At 37.8% G+C, this 20,421-nt stretch overlaps 1 protein-coding gene and 1 long non-coding RNA gene across 3 annotated transcripts; one reads left to right on the forward strand and one right to left on the reverse strand.

Moving 5' to 3' along the window:
• Positions 1-10: 10 nt before the first annotated feature.
• Cht7 (chitinase 7) lies at positions 11-19,661 on the reverse strand. The gene is made up of 16 exons (XM_076768682.1): positions 19,426-19,661; positions 7,082-7,157; positions 6,707-6,867; positions 6,241-6,478; positions 5,477-5,656; positions 4,914-5,037; positions 4,408-4,717; positions 2,622-3,051; positions 2,261-2,478; positions 1,963-2,117; positions 1,748-1,888; positions 1,425-1,572; positions 1,160-1,345; positions 965-1,087; positions 689-890; positions 11-570 (listed from the first exon to the last, which is right to left on the reverse strand). Exons 1-16 carry the CDS (start codon positions 19,426-19,428, stop codon positions 362-364), a joined length of 2,904 nt encoding a protein of 967 aa, XP_076624797.1. The 5' UTR covers positions 19,429-19,661; the 3' UTR covers positions 11-361.
• Positions 6,111-17,140, forward strand: LOC143343617 (uncharacterized). 2 transcript variants are annotated; one of them, XR_013079988.1, is made up of 7 exons: positions 6,111-6,216; positions 7,853-8,215; positions 11,681-11,806; positions 14,558-14,767; positions 15,188-15,274; positions 15,432-15,517; positions 15,606-17,140. It is a non-coding gene; the product is annotated as an uncharacterized LOC143343617 (long non-coding RNA). The 2 variants fall into 2 exon arrangements; XR_013079989.1 differs by having other exon boundaries at positions 15,435-15,517.
• Positions 19,662-20,421: the final 760 nt, after the last annotated feature.

The raw sequence follows: 20,421 nt of genomic DNA on the forward strand, positions 1-20,421 counted from the left end.
TTTCAAAATGTTCTCTTCGTAGAATTTTCTTTTTATTTACAAAAAAATTTTGTCATGGTATAGTTAGTATGTGTTTTATACAAATGACAAAAAAAAGGCAGAGAAAACTCGCCAGGTACTCGACAAGGAGAGACAAAAATACGGTGAAAAGGGACGAATGGTAGAACGGATATTATAGAAAGGAGGTATTAAATCGGAAGTAGTAAATTTTGTCAGCAACCCATCGATCGGACTGATCGTGAATATTCCTTGATGTTCTTACGTCGCTTATAATTTCGCGTTTTATGGTAGCAGCCGCGGAGCCGCAAAGAAAATATCCATAAATATTATAATTTTTGTCCCTTTTTCTTTTGTTTTCGATTTACACTGGCGGTGCTTGCGTGTGCTGCAAACAACCTTCGACGTTCTCGGGCCAATCACAGACGTTCTCGTTGGGATTGAAAACCAAATTGACCGGGCAGGGCATGTGATGCTTCCTCTCGCCCTCGCACATATAATACATAGTGCAGTCGTTTTTATCGGGATGATAAGATATATGGTTATCTTCCTCGTCGCACGACACTTCGTTTGCTGGAAAAATAATATTTTTTAAATATCGATAGACCGTGTAAAAGTAAATTGTTCGAAGAAAGGCGTATCGTTAATTTAATCAAGAGGAATTAAATTAATAAGATGTATAAATACTTACGATCTTTGGTGGTGTACCTTCCGTTTCTCGAGTTGCTCTCGTAAGGACCGTCGTATTCCAGTTTCACTTTGTAGTCTTGCAATTCTTTCTTCATAGCTTTGATCAGCGGATACTTTCCGCCGCCACAGATTCCTTTAAAGTCGTCCATGTCCACCGACCATATCATTATGCCTCCGAAACCTTCTTCCTTCAGCCATTGCATCTAACGGGGCGCAAAAGCGTTCGAATACATTTTTCCATGAGAATTAATTACTAAACTTTTCTATTATCTTTCACCTTATTTATGAGGCTTCTTTCGTCGTCGAATCCGACCCATTGGTCTTCTCTGTACGCGAAAGGTACTTGCTGCTCGCTGTCCCAAACTAGAGTGGTATTGTCTTCGTTCAGGAAGCCACAAACCTAAACATTTAACGATACAACACTGAGTATGTTGCATTCGATGGAAAAGAAACGTTTGGCGATGCATGGTACCTCGTAGTAGGAAAGGAATCCGGATTCGCTGGTGAAGTTTCCGGACGTTCCTCCGCCCGAAGCTGGTGCACCAATGTCAAACTTCTCTTTGTCCACCAGTGTGAAGGACCTGCCATAAGTTGGCATTCCAATCATCAACTTTTCCTTAGGGGCTCCTTGCTTCACCCATTCCCTCGCACTGTAGTCCTACGACGCAAAGAAAGCATCATTTAAGCAACAAAATTTAAGTAAGAAAATATAATATTCCTTATAATTTCATACTTACTACTGTCAATTTTTTCTGATAACTGGTAGCACTTTCCAAAGGAAACAGTGGACTATTGTGACCGACCTGTCTCTCCCATTGGCCATGGAAGTCGTATGTCATGACGTTAATGAAATCCAGATACTTTGATATTTCAGGCACATCGTATCTAAAATTCACATAAATTATGTATATATCTTTGGAATGGAATTAAGACAAAAACATGTGTAAGTATTTCCTCGTTTATTGAACCAGTCGTCTCCATTGTTTTTCAATTATTAATTAACGATTACAGTTTGCAGATGCTATACAAGATGGAACGGAAATCATAGTGGAGAACTTACCCCGCCGCAATAGCTTCGAAACTGGCAGGCACCGCGGCTGACAAAATTAGTTTCGGTTGGCCAGAACTCTTTGCCTCGCCCTCGAAAGCAAGTCTGAGCTCTTTTAGAAGATTCACGTAAGCTGCTCGATCGTCACTACCCCTGATTCAAGACAATTTCGATACAAGTTTCGGTACGGGTTCTGAATTAACACAAAATCGTTTTCAGGTTCTCACCGAGGGTATTCCCAGTCGACGTCCAGACCATCGAATTTATATTCTCTCAAGAAATCGATGGCCTCGTACACGAATTGATTCATGCGGAAAGTGTTGCTGGTCAGCTCTTTGAACGGCGTAGATCCAAAAGCCCAACCACCGATCGCTAGCAGTATCTGTAAAGTTATCGTTTATTACTTCAAAAGGTGTGTACCACTTTATTGTACGTATATTTTTTCTTTTCGCGTCCATCGAGCATCGTGAAACTTCATTAAAAAGACAGGAAAGAATTTTACAGATTGCCACAAAAAAGCTTCACCTTGATATCTGGGTTCTTATCGCGAAGGGCGATCAGTCGATTGTACATCTCCGCGTCTTTGTCGCTCTCCTCCACGAGTAGATGATTCTTCAAGGTCGCGAACGCGTAGACTATGTGAGTACAGAGCGTCGGATCGATGTCCTCGGGCATGAATTTTCCAGCTCCCGGTCTTCTGTGCGACCAATTCGTCAGATAACACATAGATTGGGCCCCTCTTTCTACGAACGGGAGAAAGGTAATCCCACGTAAACGTAAATATCGTGGAACGACGTATGTATTTTTATTTCCTTTTTTTTTTTTTTAATTTTATCTTTTAAAAAATTACAAACCAGAATTACCGGTGAAACGCAAGAAACCTTACCATTGGCCGGACTGTTGATGACGAGTTGCGTCGTTGGTTTTGCAACTTTCTTGGCTTTACTGAGGGCATCGGAGACCGATATTTTGTAAGCTTCCGGTTTCTTTTGGATAACTTCCGTCACGGTGGCGGCCACAGAGCTCCAATCAACGTCCTTCGCGTTCGAGCCTCTCGAGATACCTAGTAATTCTTCCCTCATCGCTCCGATCAGAGGATACCGAGTGTTCCCGCCGCAGACTGTACCGTTGAAATCGTCCATGTCCACCGTCCACACCATCGCGCCTCCGTAGCCTTTGCTCTTCAGCCAATCCATTTTTATACGGATAGACTTCTCGTCGTCGAAGCCGACCCATTGCTCGTTTTGTACCAAGTAGGGTACCTTCATTTCGTCGTCCCACACGTAAGCCGCGCCATTTTGCAGCATCTCGCAGATCTTTTTCAAAAATATACATATACAAGGTGTTCGGTCACACTTGGGAAAAATTTTAATGGGAGAATCTAGAGGCCGAAATAAAACGAAAATCAAGAATAACAATTCCTTGACTGAGGCTTCGTTAAAAAGTTATTAACAAAATTAAATTAAAAAATCTCAGATTATTCTAAAAAAATTATATTCGGTTTCGGGGGTCAATTACAATCATTTTTAGTGGATACACATACCCCCGAAATCCTACCCACTTTCGAGAAACAAATTCGGGTAAGTACTGAAATTTTTCGATAAAAATAAAAAATTTCAAATCATTCTAAAAGAATTATTTTCAGTTTCTGGGGTTAATTACAATCATTTTTTATCATTAAACATACTCTCGAAATCCTGACCATTTTCGAGAAAAAAATTCCTCACTGAAAATATAATTTCTGGCCAGAAATGTTACCCCGAAATTTCACGCGAATCTTTAAAATGTCATAACTCCTGAACGGATTGGATGATTTTAATGTTTAAAAAAGCAAACTACGCGTATTTTGATCGAGAATATGTATAAATCGCAAAAACATTCGAAAAGTTGATCCTTGGCCCCGCAAAATGAGAAAACCCCCATAAAAATGGTCCAATTTTCAAACAGCCATAACTCCTACAATAGTGAATATATTTCAATGGAACTTTTTTCTGAAGTAGAGCTCATGGGTACCTACAAAAAAGTATTAGACAACATTTTCGTACAGCTTCAAACAAATTTATTAAAAATGGAAAACGAATTTTTAAGAAAAATCGACAAGGGGTAGGTGCCTAAATTTTTCGGCGAAAAAGAAAAATTTCAAATCGTTCTGGAAAAATTATTTTCGGTTGCGGGGGTCAATTACAATAATTGTTGGTCATTAGACATACCCTCGAAATCCTACCCATTTTCGAGAAAAAAATTCGCGAAGGTGTGAAATTTTTCGACAAAATTAAAAAATTTCAAATCGTTTTGAAAAAATTATTTTTGGTTGTAGGGGTCCATTACAGTCATTTTTGGTGAATGGACATATTCCCGAAAGTCTGCACATTTTCGAGAAAGAAATTCAGTACTGGCGGAACTTTAAACGTTAATAACTTTTTAACGAAGCCTCCATCAACAAATTGGTATTCTTGATTTTCGTCCTATTTTGGCCTCTAGTATCTCCCATTAAAATTTTTCCCAGAGCTAGCCGAACACCCTGTATTTGTTTAACAACGTCGTTTGATCCATTCGCTTCTCCATAAAATTTGAGTAATTTATCGGTGTAATTGAATTACTTTGTTATTCTTACTTTAACGATATGATAGATGATCTACAAAGTGAAATATTAACAAAGTGTTCTTAAATACCTCATAATAGGCAAGAAATCCGGATTCTTTGGTGTATTCGCCGGCCTTTCCACCGCCACTGGCAGGTGAATGAACACGGAAATTCGCGGGATTCGAGAGAGTGAAGGATCGTCCGTAAGTTGGCATGCCTATTATTAATTTCTCTTTAGGGGCACCCAACCGAACCCACATCGACGCCGCGTTATCTACGCTGAGCTGCTTCTGCCACTCGGAGTCCAATGACGAGGCGTACAATGGCGCATTATGGCCCGTTTCTCTTTCCCATTTACCGTGAAAGTCGTACGCCATTAAATTGATGAAGTCCAAGTAACTAAACAAGACATCCCATACGATCTTTTTCCAGCACAATTTCAACCCTTTGTCGTCCTATGCCCAGCTGGACTCAGCTTCCTATTTCGTCCCAATAACTTTCGAGTCCAGTTCGACACACAATTTTTTTAACTAATTCCACCGACAATTCGTCAAATAATTATAATAGTAACAGGCATTGGCTGTTAATAATTTACCTTGCAACAGCCGGAACATCGTATCCGCTCTTAACGTTGTCTGGACCAACAGGTACAGCAGCGGTCAAAAGAAGCCGTGGCATCTTCTTCTCTTGAGCTTCCGCCTCGAATGCTTCCCGAAGCTCTGTAAATGTACCAATTAACAATAATCTAGTAAAAACTAGGCTATTATTGAAACAGAACATACGAAAGGTGGTCGTTAAAATAATATACTATCTTATTCGGTTAGATGTTATTTGAAGTAATCTTGCGTTAGTTTATTTGATAATTACTTATTTTATTTTCTAGTTTTTACTTGTGATAACTCGAATAACGTTACTTTTCCTATATTACTTTAAAAATAAAAATAACAAAGTATTTGAAATAATTCATTATTTAATTTCAAATGTGTCCAAGTCTGTACAAGACACAATAGTTTCCACTCGTCCCCTCCTAGCTGTTTATAAATATTACAAGTTTAAATATTGTATACTATATTAAAAAATAAGTAATTATTAATTAAGTTTTAGTTCCTAGACAAAGTCTCATTACGTTTCCAATAGTTTCTGTTCGGAGTACCAAACCTTTCAATAGAAGAATGTAGTTCTTTTTATCATCTCCTCCTTTCGGGTATTCCCAATCGATATCAAGGCCATCGAAATTTCGATCTCTTAAATACGGTATGGCGCTGTAGATAAATGTCTGTCGCGCGTATCTCGTCGAAGACACGTCCTTGAACTTCTGGGTGCCAAATGACCAACCACCTGATCGAAATTATCAAAGATTCCTTTTTCACAATTTTGTTATGTAAAAGGATCAATTTATATGGATTTAACTGTAATACTTTTTTTTACGCAAAATGTTCCAAAAACTTGGTACAAGTAAAAAAAGCTCATTTGCATTTTTTGGGTCATTGAACTTTAAAAAAAAAAACTACAGTTTTATCTATTCTATCATTTATAGATAACATGTATAATTTTAGTGTTACAATAAGGTCACCATAGAGGGCAGGAGCTGCCAATTGTAAGCGCCAAGGACTAAATAGGTTAGGAGTAAACTCGTTCAAAGTTTATAGGGGGCATACGAGTGTCAAATTTATTTTCTTAAATGGAATCGTACGCGTTTGAATGTATCATGTGCGTCGTGTGAATTTATTTGCATAGATAGAATTCGGAATCAACGACTCGACTACCAGAAGAATATTCGTGGAGCGGCTACCGTCATTTACAAAGAAGTCACGCGATTGCTGACAATGGGTATCTAACTGTAATAAGTCCATCAACATCCGTGTTCGAATGATCGAACGCAAGAGCAATAAAAATAAGTACGTTCCCTCAAAAAAACTCACCTATCGCGAGCAGAATTTTCAGAGAAGGATTGGCCTTCTTCAGGGTCATAATTCTATCGTACAATCCCGTTTTTCCATCTTTCGTTTCATCGTTCGATTCGAAACTCGTCAGTTTGTTTTTCTTCAACCAGCCGAACGCAAATATGATATGAGTGCACAGGTCAGCTTGAATGTCTTCCGGTAGGAATTTTCCAATTTTCGTTCGGTACTGGGACCAATTTGTGTAATAACATACAAGCTGCAAACGGTGAAATTATACTGCAAATTATTTATATTTTTTACCGCTTTTCATCAACACCTTTGCATTTGGATGCAATTAGCGTGGAAAAAATTGTTAATGCAAATTATGTTATTTCTAATATCACGTTATCGAGGGAAAAAGTGATTTTTGGAAAATAATTTCGAGTCTCGCGGAAACAGTATTAACAAATGGAACCTTCGGAATAATACGCTTCGTCGTACCTACCTTGTAGTCATCGGTCTTGCCAGTTTGGATTTCATTTTTCTTGTTTTTTGTGTTGATACGATTTCGCGTGACCTTGAATCTGTTCACGCTAGCCGATACTTCCTGATCATTTGATATCGACGGACTTTCGGTTGTTGGCCTACGGAATCTCTTTCTCGCACCTGTGCAGTATTGTTTAATTATCACTGATCAACAAATTGTAAACGATAATTCATATTCTTTACGGTTAGGCTATTTTTTTCTATTTGTTTATGCGTACTGAGACAAAAAATAACAGAGAAAACAAATTATTTCTGGTTTGTACGTGAGGCACGATTTATTTAATTTTGATGCAGTTTTCTTTTATAAAAAATACTGGTCCAAATTATATATTACCGTCTCCATTTTCGAAGATACCAAAGAGTATGATTAGGCAGATGAGCAGTAGCCAGGACGCTCTGCCGGTGGACACCTGAAAAGCACATCAGCCTGCCATTATGTTTAGAACAATTGGCTGGAAAAGAAAAGCATTAAAATATTCTTAACTAAAATTGTTAATGGGAGATTCTAGAAACTAAAATAAGACAAAAATCAAGAATACCAATTTGTTGATCGAGGCTTCGTTAAAAAGTTATTAACGTTTAAAGATCCGCCTGTAGCATGGTAATGCGATAGTGGTTCTCACTTAGCATGAGAAACTCTGCTTAGTGACGTACCACGCGCCCGCAATTTTAAATGTTAATAACTTTTTAACGAAGCCTCCATCAACAAATTGGTATTCTTGATTTTCGTCTTATTTTGGTCTCTAGAATCTCTCATTAAAATTTTTCCCCCAAGAGTTTTCCAATAAAAATGATCTTCATCATAAAAATGACTTTCATCATGAAGGGATAAACATTTGCTTGTACGAGCACATTTAACGAACATTTAATGTATTGTAAATTATTAAAACTTATTATCAAAATTCGTCGTTTAATAGTAACATTCTTAATCCACCGGTTCGGTTGAAAATATTATTTTTAACGTATGAATATAATTAACATAAAACAATGAGCGTTATCTTTTGTAGTTTTTTGAGTTCTATCTTATGGGAAAACCCTGCACTATTGCATGTAAGAACGTTTTTTCTGGATCTTGTCATTCTAATCTGAGTCTATATTATTCCAGGGACAAGGAATTATTCTATACCATCAAGTTCTGAAGATCTCAAGCAGGGAATCTACCCCCCTGGCTGCACCACACCATAACCAAGAATCTTTTGTAGCTTTTTGAGTTCTGTCTTATGGGAAAACCCTGCATTATTGCATGTAAGAACGTTTTTTCTGGATCTTGTCATTCTAATCTGAGTCTATATTATTCCAGGGACAAGGAATTATTCTATACCATCAAGTTCTGAAGATCTCAAGCAGGGAATCTACCCCTCTGGCTGCACCACACCATAACCAATAATCATCAGCCCTTTCAACGCTTTCCACATCACCGAAAATGGGTACTCGAGACGACCCATCTCGACGCCAATCACAATCGCGTGTAAGGACGTTTTCTCTTGAGTATTTTTCATTTCTGGTTAAGCCTATAATTTAACAGCAACACAACCAGGTCCATGACCCGGATTTTCGGTACACAGAAAAATTCAGAGAAAGCCGGTTGCGGTTTCCTCCACGAATTGCTAAGTAAATGTTTTGTATAATGAAAATCGAGGATCGCGAACTTCCTTGTTCGAGCAAAATTAATATAATCGGTCCGCCGTGGAAAACAAAGCTGCTCGTGGTAGGTTTCATAGAAAGTTACGCTTCATTATGAAGAAGTTAATTCTCTAATTTCTATGACGTTAGAAATTGCTAAAGGTCTCTGTTACTCCTTCTCGTTTTTGCAGACAGAGATTCGCTCAGTAACTATGATTTCTCGTGACACGATGCAAAAAAGAAAAAAAAAGAAAAAAGATAACGTCTGCGCGGCTCTTTGAATTACTCGTTTATCTGCATAACGACGATTGGGAAATCGTTCTCTGCAGTGTCTGTCCCATCTGCAGCAGAAATATCGCCGTGACAAGTTTCCAATGCAAGCAACGTATCCGCGCACTTTCTAATACTGTATCGTGCCGTTGCGGGAACCCGATACCATATCTACTCTAATGGATTTTAGAATCTACTTCGATAGATTTATGGGCTTAAATCTGTGGAAGTAGATTGGAGTTGATAGAAAGTGAATCGCGCCATCGACAGTGATCGCTTAAGCGGGCAGAAATAATAAGTTTACAGGCGTACGCGTTATTGAAAAGAGAAAGGAAGATCAACCTCGAGTTAAGGGCTTGTTCTTCGCTTTTTCTTACATAAAAATTTAATTAACGTTAAGCTTACGGACACTCGTCGCTAATAATAATATATTATTATTGTAATTCGGTATACTGACAATTAAATTAAAATGCAGTTTTTCTTTTAATTAGGATATATATTTATTAGACAAAACAAAGAAACGGTGATTCGATAGATGTCTAGGTCTAGTTTAACATTCTGTATAATTAACGTTATCAAGAACAACTCGTTTCTTAATACTTAGCGTAGACTCGATGCAATTAAAAGACAATGGAGAGATTCGGACGAGCATTTGTTTTCGTGACACTTATTATAGCGACGAAGGGAAAGCACCGTTGGCATAAATAGAAACGCAAAACCCAATGGCGCGGTAACTCGGATATATTTTCTAAATCTCACGATTGAAATGCTTTTCATACATTTTGTTCTTTTTCTGTTTCTCCGCGAGAATGAAACGCTTAACGGGTGCAACGTTGGCTCCGGACTTTCTCGAACACCGAGACGTTTTCGATTCATTGTGGCGTCGACGACTTTGGTCAATCGGTCATTGGTCATCGGAATTTGGTCAATTGGTCAAAAATCTATAGTCCACCCCCATACGTTTCTGTTTATTTTTAAGTTCCACGGCGGTCGAAAAAAAACGTTCGATATTTATTTTGATAATATTATTAAACGATAAGAAAAGATTAGAGAATAATAAGAAGCAAAAACATCTATTTTAATTCTGATAAAATATTGTATAATGTATTTTAACTTTGTTCCAAAAATCTAAATTTGTAACGTTAGCGGTACTGCCATCCTTATATTAAATTGCTTCAAATATTCTGTTATGAAATTCCCCGCAAATTTTCTGTCGTATTTACTATTGTTATTATTAAATAATACTGCAGTGTCGATAATGTTTTCACACGCTATCAACGTAACGAGCTTTCGGTAGTAAATCAGAGCGTTGTAGACATTTCGTTATTTCATTTTATTAAAGTAATCGGTGTTACGGATCGGTCGAAGAATGCACCTCGACACCGCGCATTAAAATAAATTTCACAATCCGTTCGCGATAAAGTGAAATTATTAAACAAGCGATTAGGAATTCGTTTACATTCACGCCCGGTTCGGTGAATGTTTCTTCTACGATATTTTCACCGTTGCAATTACGTTGACGAGAGCGTTTTATTATGCTCGTAATTATTCCACGTTATACTTTTTAGTTGCTTCATTATTATCGCTGCTTACTAATTAACGCGATCTACGGAGATTAAAGAACAAAACCGGGAACAGTATTCTTTCCAAAAGGAGGTAAACTCGCATCAGATTTATGCATTTGCATACAACCGTTTCCCTCCCCCTCTCCCTCGTTCTCCACACAGTATATCGTACCGTTCTTTTGTTTTCTGTAGTCAGAACGTTCTAAAAATCAACGGAACTTCGTTGAACGTGTCGCAAGAGTCGTTCGTTTCTTACAGTCTTTCTGTTGGAAATAAAATTGGGTAAAAAAGAATTCTCTGTATCACTGTTATTATAATTACGTTACGGTAATAGTAAAACACGAGAAAAAAAAAAATTGTTTTTTTTTTTGAAAGTTGTAGATTAAAATATCTCCGTAATTTACGAACAGAAATGACTGTCGTTAAAATGTTTCGTTCCCTGCGTCGAGGTTGCTTTAGTCGAATAGATCGTCGGTGATCGACCATCCGTGAAAATTTCACCGACGATCGGTGTTCCAGATTTTCGAGAACCACCGTCGTCGTATCGCTGTCGTGAACGAACATCTAATTATCGATTCCATACGAGCAGAGAAATCGATCCTCCAGATTGCCTATTAAGGGGAGAACGTAATTATTCTACCGATTATATAGTCAGCCGATACCGGCACCGCGACGAGCGTTCCTCTTTTTACTTTTGTCTTTTCCATCGCCACGGTTCGTTCGTTGATCTTTCTTTTCCCTTACGTTACGTCAAACATTATTGTATGAAATTTCGTAACTTATCGCTCGCGGTTACATATGCAATGTTTTGAAATTACTTCGATCCCTGCGCGTAGGGATTTACGTATACAACAATTACGGTAAACAGAAATTTTTAACTCTGACCGCTGCAACGTTAGATATTGTAAAACAGATGTACATTGAATCTTCGTAGAATGTACTGTTGTTTCAAAACGACGATTAATATACAATATTTAAAAGAAATTTCATAGAAAACATTGCCTGACTAGTTTTAAATTAACATTAACAGGAAGTATTGTTATTTAACGCGACCCAACGCTCGGTGAATTTATGTCTCGGAAGAATTACAATAGATCATCCATTATCTGAACGTTCCATTACATAAACAGAGCGTAGGCTTCTGAAATTTCATTCTTCTGTAACGGTAGAAACCAAGAATTCAATACGATACCTGGTATTAAACATAAAATGCGTACCGCCACGTTTAGAAACAAAACATGCGATAATTCGTTAAATGGAAAACGAGAACGATCAAATTATACATATACTTGCTAAATGTAGTAAATATAGGTCGGCGAATTAACGTTGTTTATTTTCTCAAATAAGCAGTATTTTAATTTACTATTGACCAAACGAAGAAACTAAAATCAATGACAGTACATTATTTATAAAATATAACATTATTCGGAAATGATTATTTTCAAGTTACTATTTTAAATAAATTCTTTTCCCAGGTAACTTTGCGTTTGTACTGCTCATTGTCGGCCAGACCTGGAAGCTCGCATAAACCGAACACGACAAAGATGGAGGAGGCATGAAGAGTCAGGGGGGAAGTCTTTTATCGTAGTGGCCGGAGAAAGGTACCGTAAAGCATCGTGAGACCGAGTTTAGCTTTCTTTTTCACCGTATCCTGTATGTACACCGTATTAAGTTTACCCTTCTCGCCTCCTTTCTTGCTCCCGTTTCGTTTAGTTTCATTTCACGGAAACTAGCAACCGTTTCCCTTCGGTTCCTTACGAAGTACGGACAAAAACTGCGACGGAAGCAGCGTGCACAAGATTGCGTGTCGCAACGAAATCTCTATAAGAACAATACTTTATTGATAAAAAATTGATTTGGCAGAACGGATTGTACTGGCTGACGTTTTCGATTAAAAATTACTAGAGCCACGAACGTGGTTGTAACTTTAGAAGAAAGCTGAAGCACATATTCAATTACAGAGTTTTAAAGAAAATTTAATATTAATATAACAATATTTTTAGCTAATATTTTTGATAATAGCAGGAACTCTAGAGCAAAACACACACAGATTTGCAATTTTCTATTAACAGTATAATAGTAATTGTAATTCTTTGGGAAATCAGAAACCTAAAAATTTTGAATTTTAGATTAATAATATCCCCTATTGTTAGAGACCAAATTTAACAACTTATTGTAAAACAACCTACACTGTTTCGACGTATTACTTTCATTAGAATATTATATTTTTACTCTATTCTCTATTTAAACAGAGATTTCTCCGAGCAGAAAATTAATTCACCGCTCGCGAATAATGGTATCTTATTCGTGAACTTGATGAAAGCGTATTGCAATACGCGTTTATTCGAATAAATTGTTATTCGTATAATGACCCGATATTCTGGTGCGTTTCTCGTCTTGCAAACTTAGAGCCTCTCTTCTTCGTTTGTCTGACGTTTTCTCACATTTGTCAGTCTTGTTTCATCGTTTTGCAAGACCGCCATTACGGCAATTCCCTGTAACCACGCGAGATCGAAATCGGTGCATCGTGTGCACACAGAAGCTAGCTATTTATTTTCCGTCGTTCTATCGATGTCAAAACTTTTAACAATTACTTGTCAATCGTGTCTTCATCCCATGTAAATCCTATTTTATCAGATTTGCGGGAAATCAATGAACGGTTCAGGTTTCGATTTTTTGTCATAAAACATTTATTATTTTTGATTTCAATAATTTTTAAGTAGAACAATATAAATACATATTTTTTTATCATCGATAGTTACTTTAATCCCTTTAAGTGTCATGAAAGAATTATTGAATCCTGATTGGTGTCGTTTACAAATAAAAGTAGAAGCAATGCTATATTAAAGCTCGATATTTTTTCAAATAAATTTATTTATATTTTCGACTTATTTTCAGGTTTCCAACGCTTTGTTGCCAAGCATATGGGCACGTGTCGATCGGTCATGTATTTCTCACCTAATACAGTCGCTCGTCAACCTTGTTATCGACTTTATTACAGTTATGTGATATTTACAAAACCCATTCCGTTCGAATGAATCGATAACGTTTTTATGTTTGTTCGCGATCGAATGTTTAATTAATATTTCACGAAAGAATAGGCGATCAATTTGATTGTAGGTAATCAACGATAGTTTTTACAAGCCACGATGACGTAATTGTTACTACACAGACGTAGAAGCGTCGTATAGCAATTTATTCAGCGTGCCATGAGCGCGCGTAATTCACCGCTTCCTTTTATTTGACCTTAAACGATCCTACTTTCAATTTTCATTTCAACGACACGGGACATTGCCGTTTCCTTTTTCCTTTCCCGCAATCGTGTATCGCGTATCTCGTTTCATTTTTGCAAATCGTTTTACACGTTTCCTTTTCTACTTTGCAGGCACAGACACAGAAAAGGCTCGATGAATATGTAGAAGTAAATTTTTGAACACTGATTATGAAGATGAGCTACGTCAATCTCGCTAAGCTATCTGAAAAAATTGAATTCATAGTTCGTTCTACGTTACACTAATGTGGACTACAAGAATAGGATCGATAGAATGCAATGTAAAATGAGTAATAAGTATATTTTTATCCCCGATGTTTTGTCCAGCGAATATTTAAGTTACGAGGGCTGTTCGAATAGTAATACCATCTTCAATTTAATCTATGGAGTCCTAAAAGAATTTCTCCCTGGATCCTTTGATTAAAAAAAAAAGTTGGTATCTTTGTTGGTTTCTAAGAAAACAGCTTTGCTTTATTTAGAGCACTATGGCATACGTTTCTAAAGTCTATTATGCGAGTTACTCGAACGATACGATCTCTGCTAAATTATACATATGAAAGAAAGTACAGAAATACAAGTTCCTCGGGCACACCGTTGCCCAATTAGCAACAGTTTTCGGTGTCGCCTCTTTCCACTTTCACCGAAATTTGAATTTCTACCGTGACTGAAATTTTTTACGGGACTTCAAAACGAGGCTGCAGATTTTATTAACCGCGGGCATAATTATCGTTCAACTTAAAATCGAGTGAAAGCTTTCACCGTAAAAGGAGGTTCTATTATTTTTCGTGTTACTGAATCGTGCCACGAGCAACGTTGTCTCGATCAGCGATCGAAAAATTTGAATTATTGACTCTGCATGTATTTTATACGAAACGTGAATAAAGTTCTCGTCACTTGGGGACAAATTAAATGTAAACGCATTAATTATCTTTCGATCGACGGTAATTTAACATTTGCTGGGCCATATTAAGTAAATTTTCGAACCACGAACCACGATAAATCTTTTAAACGAGAATATTCGCATGCATCTTCTATGGTCGTGGCAGGTGTTGATCGTTTCCTTTCACGATGATGATTACAGGCCATTCAGACTACAGCATGTAATCCAGGTTACACGTTTTCTAAACACTCGGCAGACGTTCCTTCTCCGCTCAGTTTGCGTGCCCGTTTAGGTACGTTGACATACTAGCTATGGTATGGAACGACAATATTTTGGAAAATATACAGGCTGATTCTGGAAACTGGGTCAGGGGATTATATCGTTACAACTATCTCAGAAGAACTGTGTTAGGTCAGTTCAGTATTACAGAGGAGGCTACGAGAGAGAAGATCTCGTTTTTACAAATCGCTGTTTCATCGATCAGTGTTCAAGCTATTCCTTTACGCGACTAAAATGTACGATCACGTTCATAGACCGTGAAACTGGAGACTCTAATAGACGAACGCTATATCGACTTATTCTAAAATTTGCAAAATCGCTCATCACGTTGATCAGTAGAGAAGGAACAAACGTTTCACCAAGTTTGGATCATTTAATAAAATTAAGACATATTGATACATTTAATTATACAATTAATTTTGCAATGCTTTATTTGGACCAAATGGAACAAGAAAAAATTTCATGTGGTATAATAGTGGTATAACGATTTAAGAGAAAAATGTTAATGTATATTTACTCTAAAATTTCTAACAGTTTGTTTAACGATTGCAGCGCTTTGCGGCGAGCGACGACCAGTTGGTGAAACATGCTTGACCTTATTAAAAGGACTACTCCCACCATGGAAGTTTTGGGACCTGTGTAAGTATATAACCATGACTATTATCCATGGTGATCACCCTTACGGTATAAATGCCTGGCCTTCAGGCATCATATCCCGCTGACACATATCCGGTTTTCCGTTGTAATCTTTCCCATTTTTTACATTATGAGATAATTTATGAACTAACCATTCCAGCAGTCAGTATTACTGGGAAAGTCACGAAAAAAGCGGGTGCTCTTAACAGAATGTGTACAAGTTGTAGCTAGCAATTATAGGGACAGGTTAGAACTCTGTTTCAAGTAATATTAGACAAAAATGTCACAATAGTATTTTTCTATCTTACTAATCTGAATTTGTTTTCTTTTACAGGTGTAATTCCAAAGTGCAAGCATACTTTTTCTTTAGTGAAAGTTAGAAGTCTTAAAATCCCCTGCATACCAATTGTTCACGCGAATCTAATAACTTCGTATCGTTCAAGTTGGCCATATTGGATTTGCCAGTTTCACTTCTATCGTATCTTCGACCCGTGAGTATAATTTTTTAGAATTTGGAGCGATGGATCAAGATGGTCCGTTTCGTTCAACAAAGCATCAGGATCTATAATTGTATTGAAATTAGCTAGCCACTCAAGGTCACTGGGATGTTATCACCGTCGTAACGTTAAGTCACCTCGCCTTTCTATCTCTCATTGCGTAAGTCCGCAGCCACGCACTCTGTGTGTGCCAAACAGAGCAATAAACTTGCACGGTGTAAAAGTAGGAATTCGACGTGATTCACAGTCGGCCACGTGGTCTCGAGCAGCGAATTCAATCTTATGCAAACGGTTTTATCATACGATCTAAGCACGCCAAGCGTCAAACGAGCGCCACCCATTTTTTAAAAGTATAATAACCGGGGATGACAAATTAATACTCTGTACGATAATAGAAAACGCAAAAAATCTTGGACTGAAACAAAGGGCTATTAACAACTCCTAATTGCAAGCTTTTTCGTTGAGAACAGATACGTTAGATGTTAGAAAATTATGCAAAGAAACGCATCCTCTTCGCAATGGCTTGAGATCCAACTGGTTTAGAGACACAGCGTTCGAATTTCTTTAGAAAAAATGGACGATCCTTTTAGTCAGTTGAGTAGAATGAAGGAAAAGAGGTTCGCGCACACGTTACTCGAGTGTGAAACTTACATAAGGCACTACCTGTCGTACCTGTCGGTAGGTCGGGGCATACCGACGAGCGTATTTTATCTTGAAAACTTTGCCAACCTGTTTGGGCAAAAAGTCGAGGCAAGTTAACTGGGTCCATTCGTTCTTCGGCCTGCTTCCAAGTATTTCTTCTGGGTAGAACGGCGTGAGCACGTATCGATTCGTATCGTTTTCAGGCTACGCACGTTTGCCAGACGTTTTCACTCAACTTCCGCCGCGGGCATGCACCCGACCACTGTACGCTGCAGAGACCGACGCTTATGAAACTTTTAGCAGCTTCCTGCCGTTACGGGAAATCTATCGAATTTCTTTCGGTTTCCCTTACAAACCTATATGTATCCCTGTCTATTCCTACCTTCTCCTCCTCGCTCCTTCATTCTATTACTCCGTAACGCGTCTTTTCGAACGGAAAAATCGGTTCAAGCCGCTACAATTTTGAATGATAGTCTGCGTTTCTCGAAACGTTTCGGTCGAAGAGTTGACGAACGCCGCGAATCAGGTTCCCAGGAGTTTCACCGATCGGTGTCAATGGATATATGAACAACATTTCTCTTTTTCTTCACCGTTATACAGTCAGTCACGTTTATCGATTGGCAGGAGCGTTCATTAATAATTCAACGCAATATGTTGCATCCGAGGATGGCCACGGAGGCTCGGACGCTGAATTATAAAAGGAATTGTTACAAAGAGCTACGAGAAAGGTGACAACGTAATCTTTATTTCATTTAAATTGTACGTAAATAATAAGTGGCCAACTTCATTACGATTTTTAGATCGAGTTACTTTCATTCCACGAGACTAGAAAGACCCGCGTTAGTCTAACCGCGTGGTATAAATAAAGTGTTACAAGTCGTTTTCTTGTTTTATCCAACGAAATGTGCACGCTACGAATTCCCGCTATATGTTTGTTAAATAATTATTATTCAGATTCACGCTCTTGTGAATGCTAATATTAAAAGAATCGAGATCTTCTTTAATAAATTCTTATTCCTTCGTCAGGCACGATATTAACCAGTGCCAAAAAATGGCCCACGGCATTGTCCTTTCTCTAGCTATTTCTGTAAATTTTTCTACTTTCGAAGCACTCTCTGTGTATAGAGAGTTTGCGTTTTCACCGTCGCTCTGTGATTGATATCAGGATTCGTCCGCGCGTTTAGCCGTGCCATTAATATTGCGGCTCGTTTATAAATCATCCTTTTCTGGGCTCTAAAAGGTTAAAGGGTCGCTCGACTATTATTTCCTTGGCGTTTAAATTACGCGGACTCGTTCCTTCTGATTTCGTTTTCGATCTCTTCGATTATCGAGAAGGAGAACGACGAGTTCGTCGCACGACGAAAGTGAGAGGGCTCGGGTAACCCGGAAGGACAAAACGAGTTCTCGGTACTTGTTACAGCGAAGGTCCTCGGGAATGCGTGGGCAGAAAACTGTCCCTGTCTGGGTGATTTACGAGATACGTCCCGATATCGAGACATTTTCCCCCAATTGACGTTTCCTCTGCGTTCACCGAACGTTTGAAACGTCCAACGTGCTCGTAAAATAAAGTTCAGAATGTAATTGTTAGAAATTCATTTTTATGCAAATGATAAATGATAACTATCATGTGGAATAAATTACTGTTTCGATAAATAACTTACAACAGTATCTACTTGTAACTATAACGAGCCAGTCGACCAACTATCAGTGATCTTCGAATCCAAAAAAGGGATAATCCAAGTTACAGCGAAAATATTATTATTCTATTTGGATTATTCGTTTTCGTGAAAACGACCAGAAACGTTGGCTTGTTCTTAATAATCAGGGTTTATTTTAAAGTAAATCTTATTTAATATGTTGAATTTTCCAATAATCGAAACATTTCAATCTCTATTTGTACACATCTGCGACGAACCTTGAAAATTATTCGAGAATTAAATAATTATTCATTTTGGCAGTTTTGTTTTTACATAACAGGTATAATATCGACGAAGAATCGGAGATTGGTGATTTCTAAATACGGAGAATCTCATCAGATAGATATAATTAATAATCAAGAAAACACGTTTGTCGTATCAAAAGAAAGTTATACGAACTTTTAACAGAGTAATTTGTGCTTGAGCTTTCCAAGAAGCTTCCATGACTCTTATTAAAAAAGGTTTCCCATAATTTCGCAATAATTAATGTAAACAGGAAAGCTAGATTCGTTAGGATTGACGTCAGTACAATTTTTCAGCGCTACATTTTATGGTTTACCTTTACATATGTTTCGAAACGAAGCTTATCTAGTTTAAATAACTGGTATCGTTGATTCCATCGCACTATCGAAAGTTATTGTATCTTTCTATCAAAAGTTTAATTTTAAACTGCGAAGCGACGCGTTTCTCGCGATTTTCGAGCACACGATCCTCTTGAGCTGAACTTAGACGGAATTCACGATCGTTAATAGAAAAATTTAACGACGCAACCCGCGATCTCGATATCCGTTTTAATCCCTTCCAAATCGATCTCTTTACAGACCGGTTCCACGGTGGTCTTGCTTGAATCTACGCGTGATGTAATATCGTTCGAATGAAAAATAAAACGAGTTTGAAAACAGAGTCGTACGATGAAAAAAAAAAAAAAACATTAAATAACAACCGGATCAATTTTTTCGGGGGGCAGGATTTAAACTGGCCTACGGAGCCGAAAAACCGTATTCGTTTCCCCTTCTGCGCGACACGGATCGATAAGTCGACTAGTCGACAAAATTTCGAAATCCGTAAAATCTATTTATACCGTGTACGCGGTCTGTTTAAAAAATTGGTCGGCGAAGAGAGAGGTAACGGGTGACAGGTGAAACCTCATTCAAAACTGCAAAGGTTCCGACGAACGAGGGTAATTGGAGTCAAACTGTTACAGCCGAGCGAAAAGACGACCTCGAAACAGCGAATGAAATCGGTCCCCTCTTTCACCGTTTCTTAACATCAAAGAGACTTTTATTTTTGTTAAATTCACGATCGTATTTTTGCTTACCATGATTCGTCCAGTTTTTTTTCAGGGAAATGTAACTCCTAAAGTAGAATTTAGCACCAAGACGAAATTCAATAAACTCGAAGCGCGCTCCGACCGAGAATAAGAAAACGAAACGTTAAACTGTGTACTGTGTCTGCGAACAACGAGAGAAAATAAAGGAAACGTTTATCGATGCGAATCAATGATCGAGGATTGATCGCCACATGTTCGGCGAACTGTCACTGGCAACAGTTCGAAAAGCACTGACCATGGTGAACGAGAGGGCCCGCTGTCATTCTTTCTCGCCCCCTCTCTCCGTGCACTCAGGTTTACTCTTTCTCTTGACAATCATGCTCCGTTCCTCCAATATTTGGTCTTCTGGTAGCCTCGTCCACAGATCGTTTCTTTCCCTCCGTGTCCCCACAGTGATTTAAAATGTGTGTCTGACCGCGAAACGAAATCATAATTTTAATAAGAAGGTGTATACTTCTCAGTTTTACAGTAGAACTCCGAATAACTGGCATATTTATCCCTATTCTTCGGTAAATGTTACGGATTATATGTCGTCGATATTATATTTTTTATTAAAAAATTGTGTTACTACATTATCCATGATTGTGTTTATTAAAAATCAAAAACAAATTTTTAAGAAAAATCCACAGGGGGTAGGCGGACTTCGGCGAAATAAAAAAATTTCCAATCGTTCTAAAAAAATTATTTTTAGCTAGGGGGGTCAATTACAATCATTTTTTATCATTAGACATATCCTCGAAATCCTAACCATTTTCGAGAAAAAAATTCCTCACCGAAAATATAATTTCTGCCCAGAAATGTTCCTCGAAATTTCACGCGAATCTTTAAAATGTCATAACTCCTGAACGGATTGGACGATTTTAATGTTTAAAAAAGCAAACTACGCGTATTTTGATGGAGAATATGTAGAAATCGCAAAAATATTCGAAAAGTTGGTCCTTGACCCCGCAAAATGAGAAAAACTCCATAAAAATGTTCCAATTT

This window comes from Colletes latitarsis, chromosome 7 (assembly GCF_051014445.1).
Source record: "Colletes latitarsis isolate SP2378_abdomen chromosome 7, iyColLati1, whole genome shotgun sequence".
In the NCBI taxonomy this organism is placed as follows: domain Eukaryota; kingdom Metazoa; phylum Arthropoda; class Insecta; order Hymenoptera; family Colletidae; genus Colletes; species Colletes latitarsis.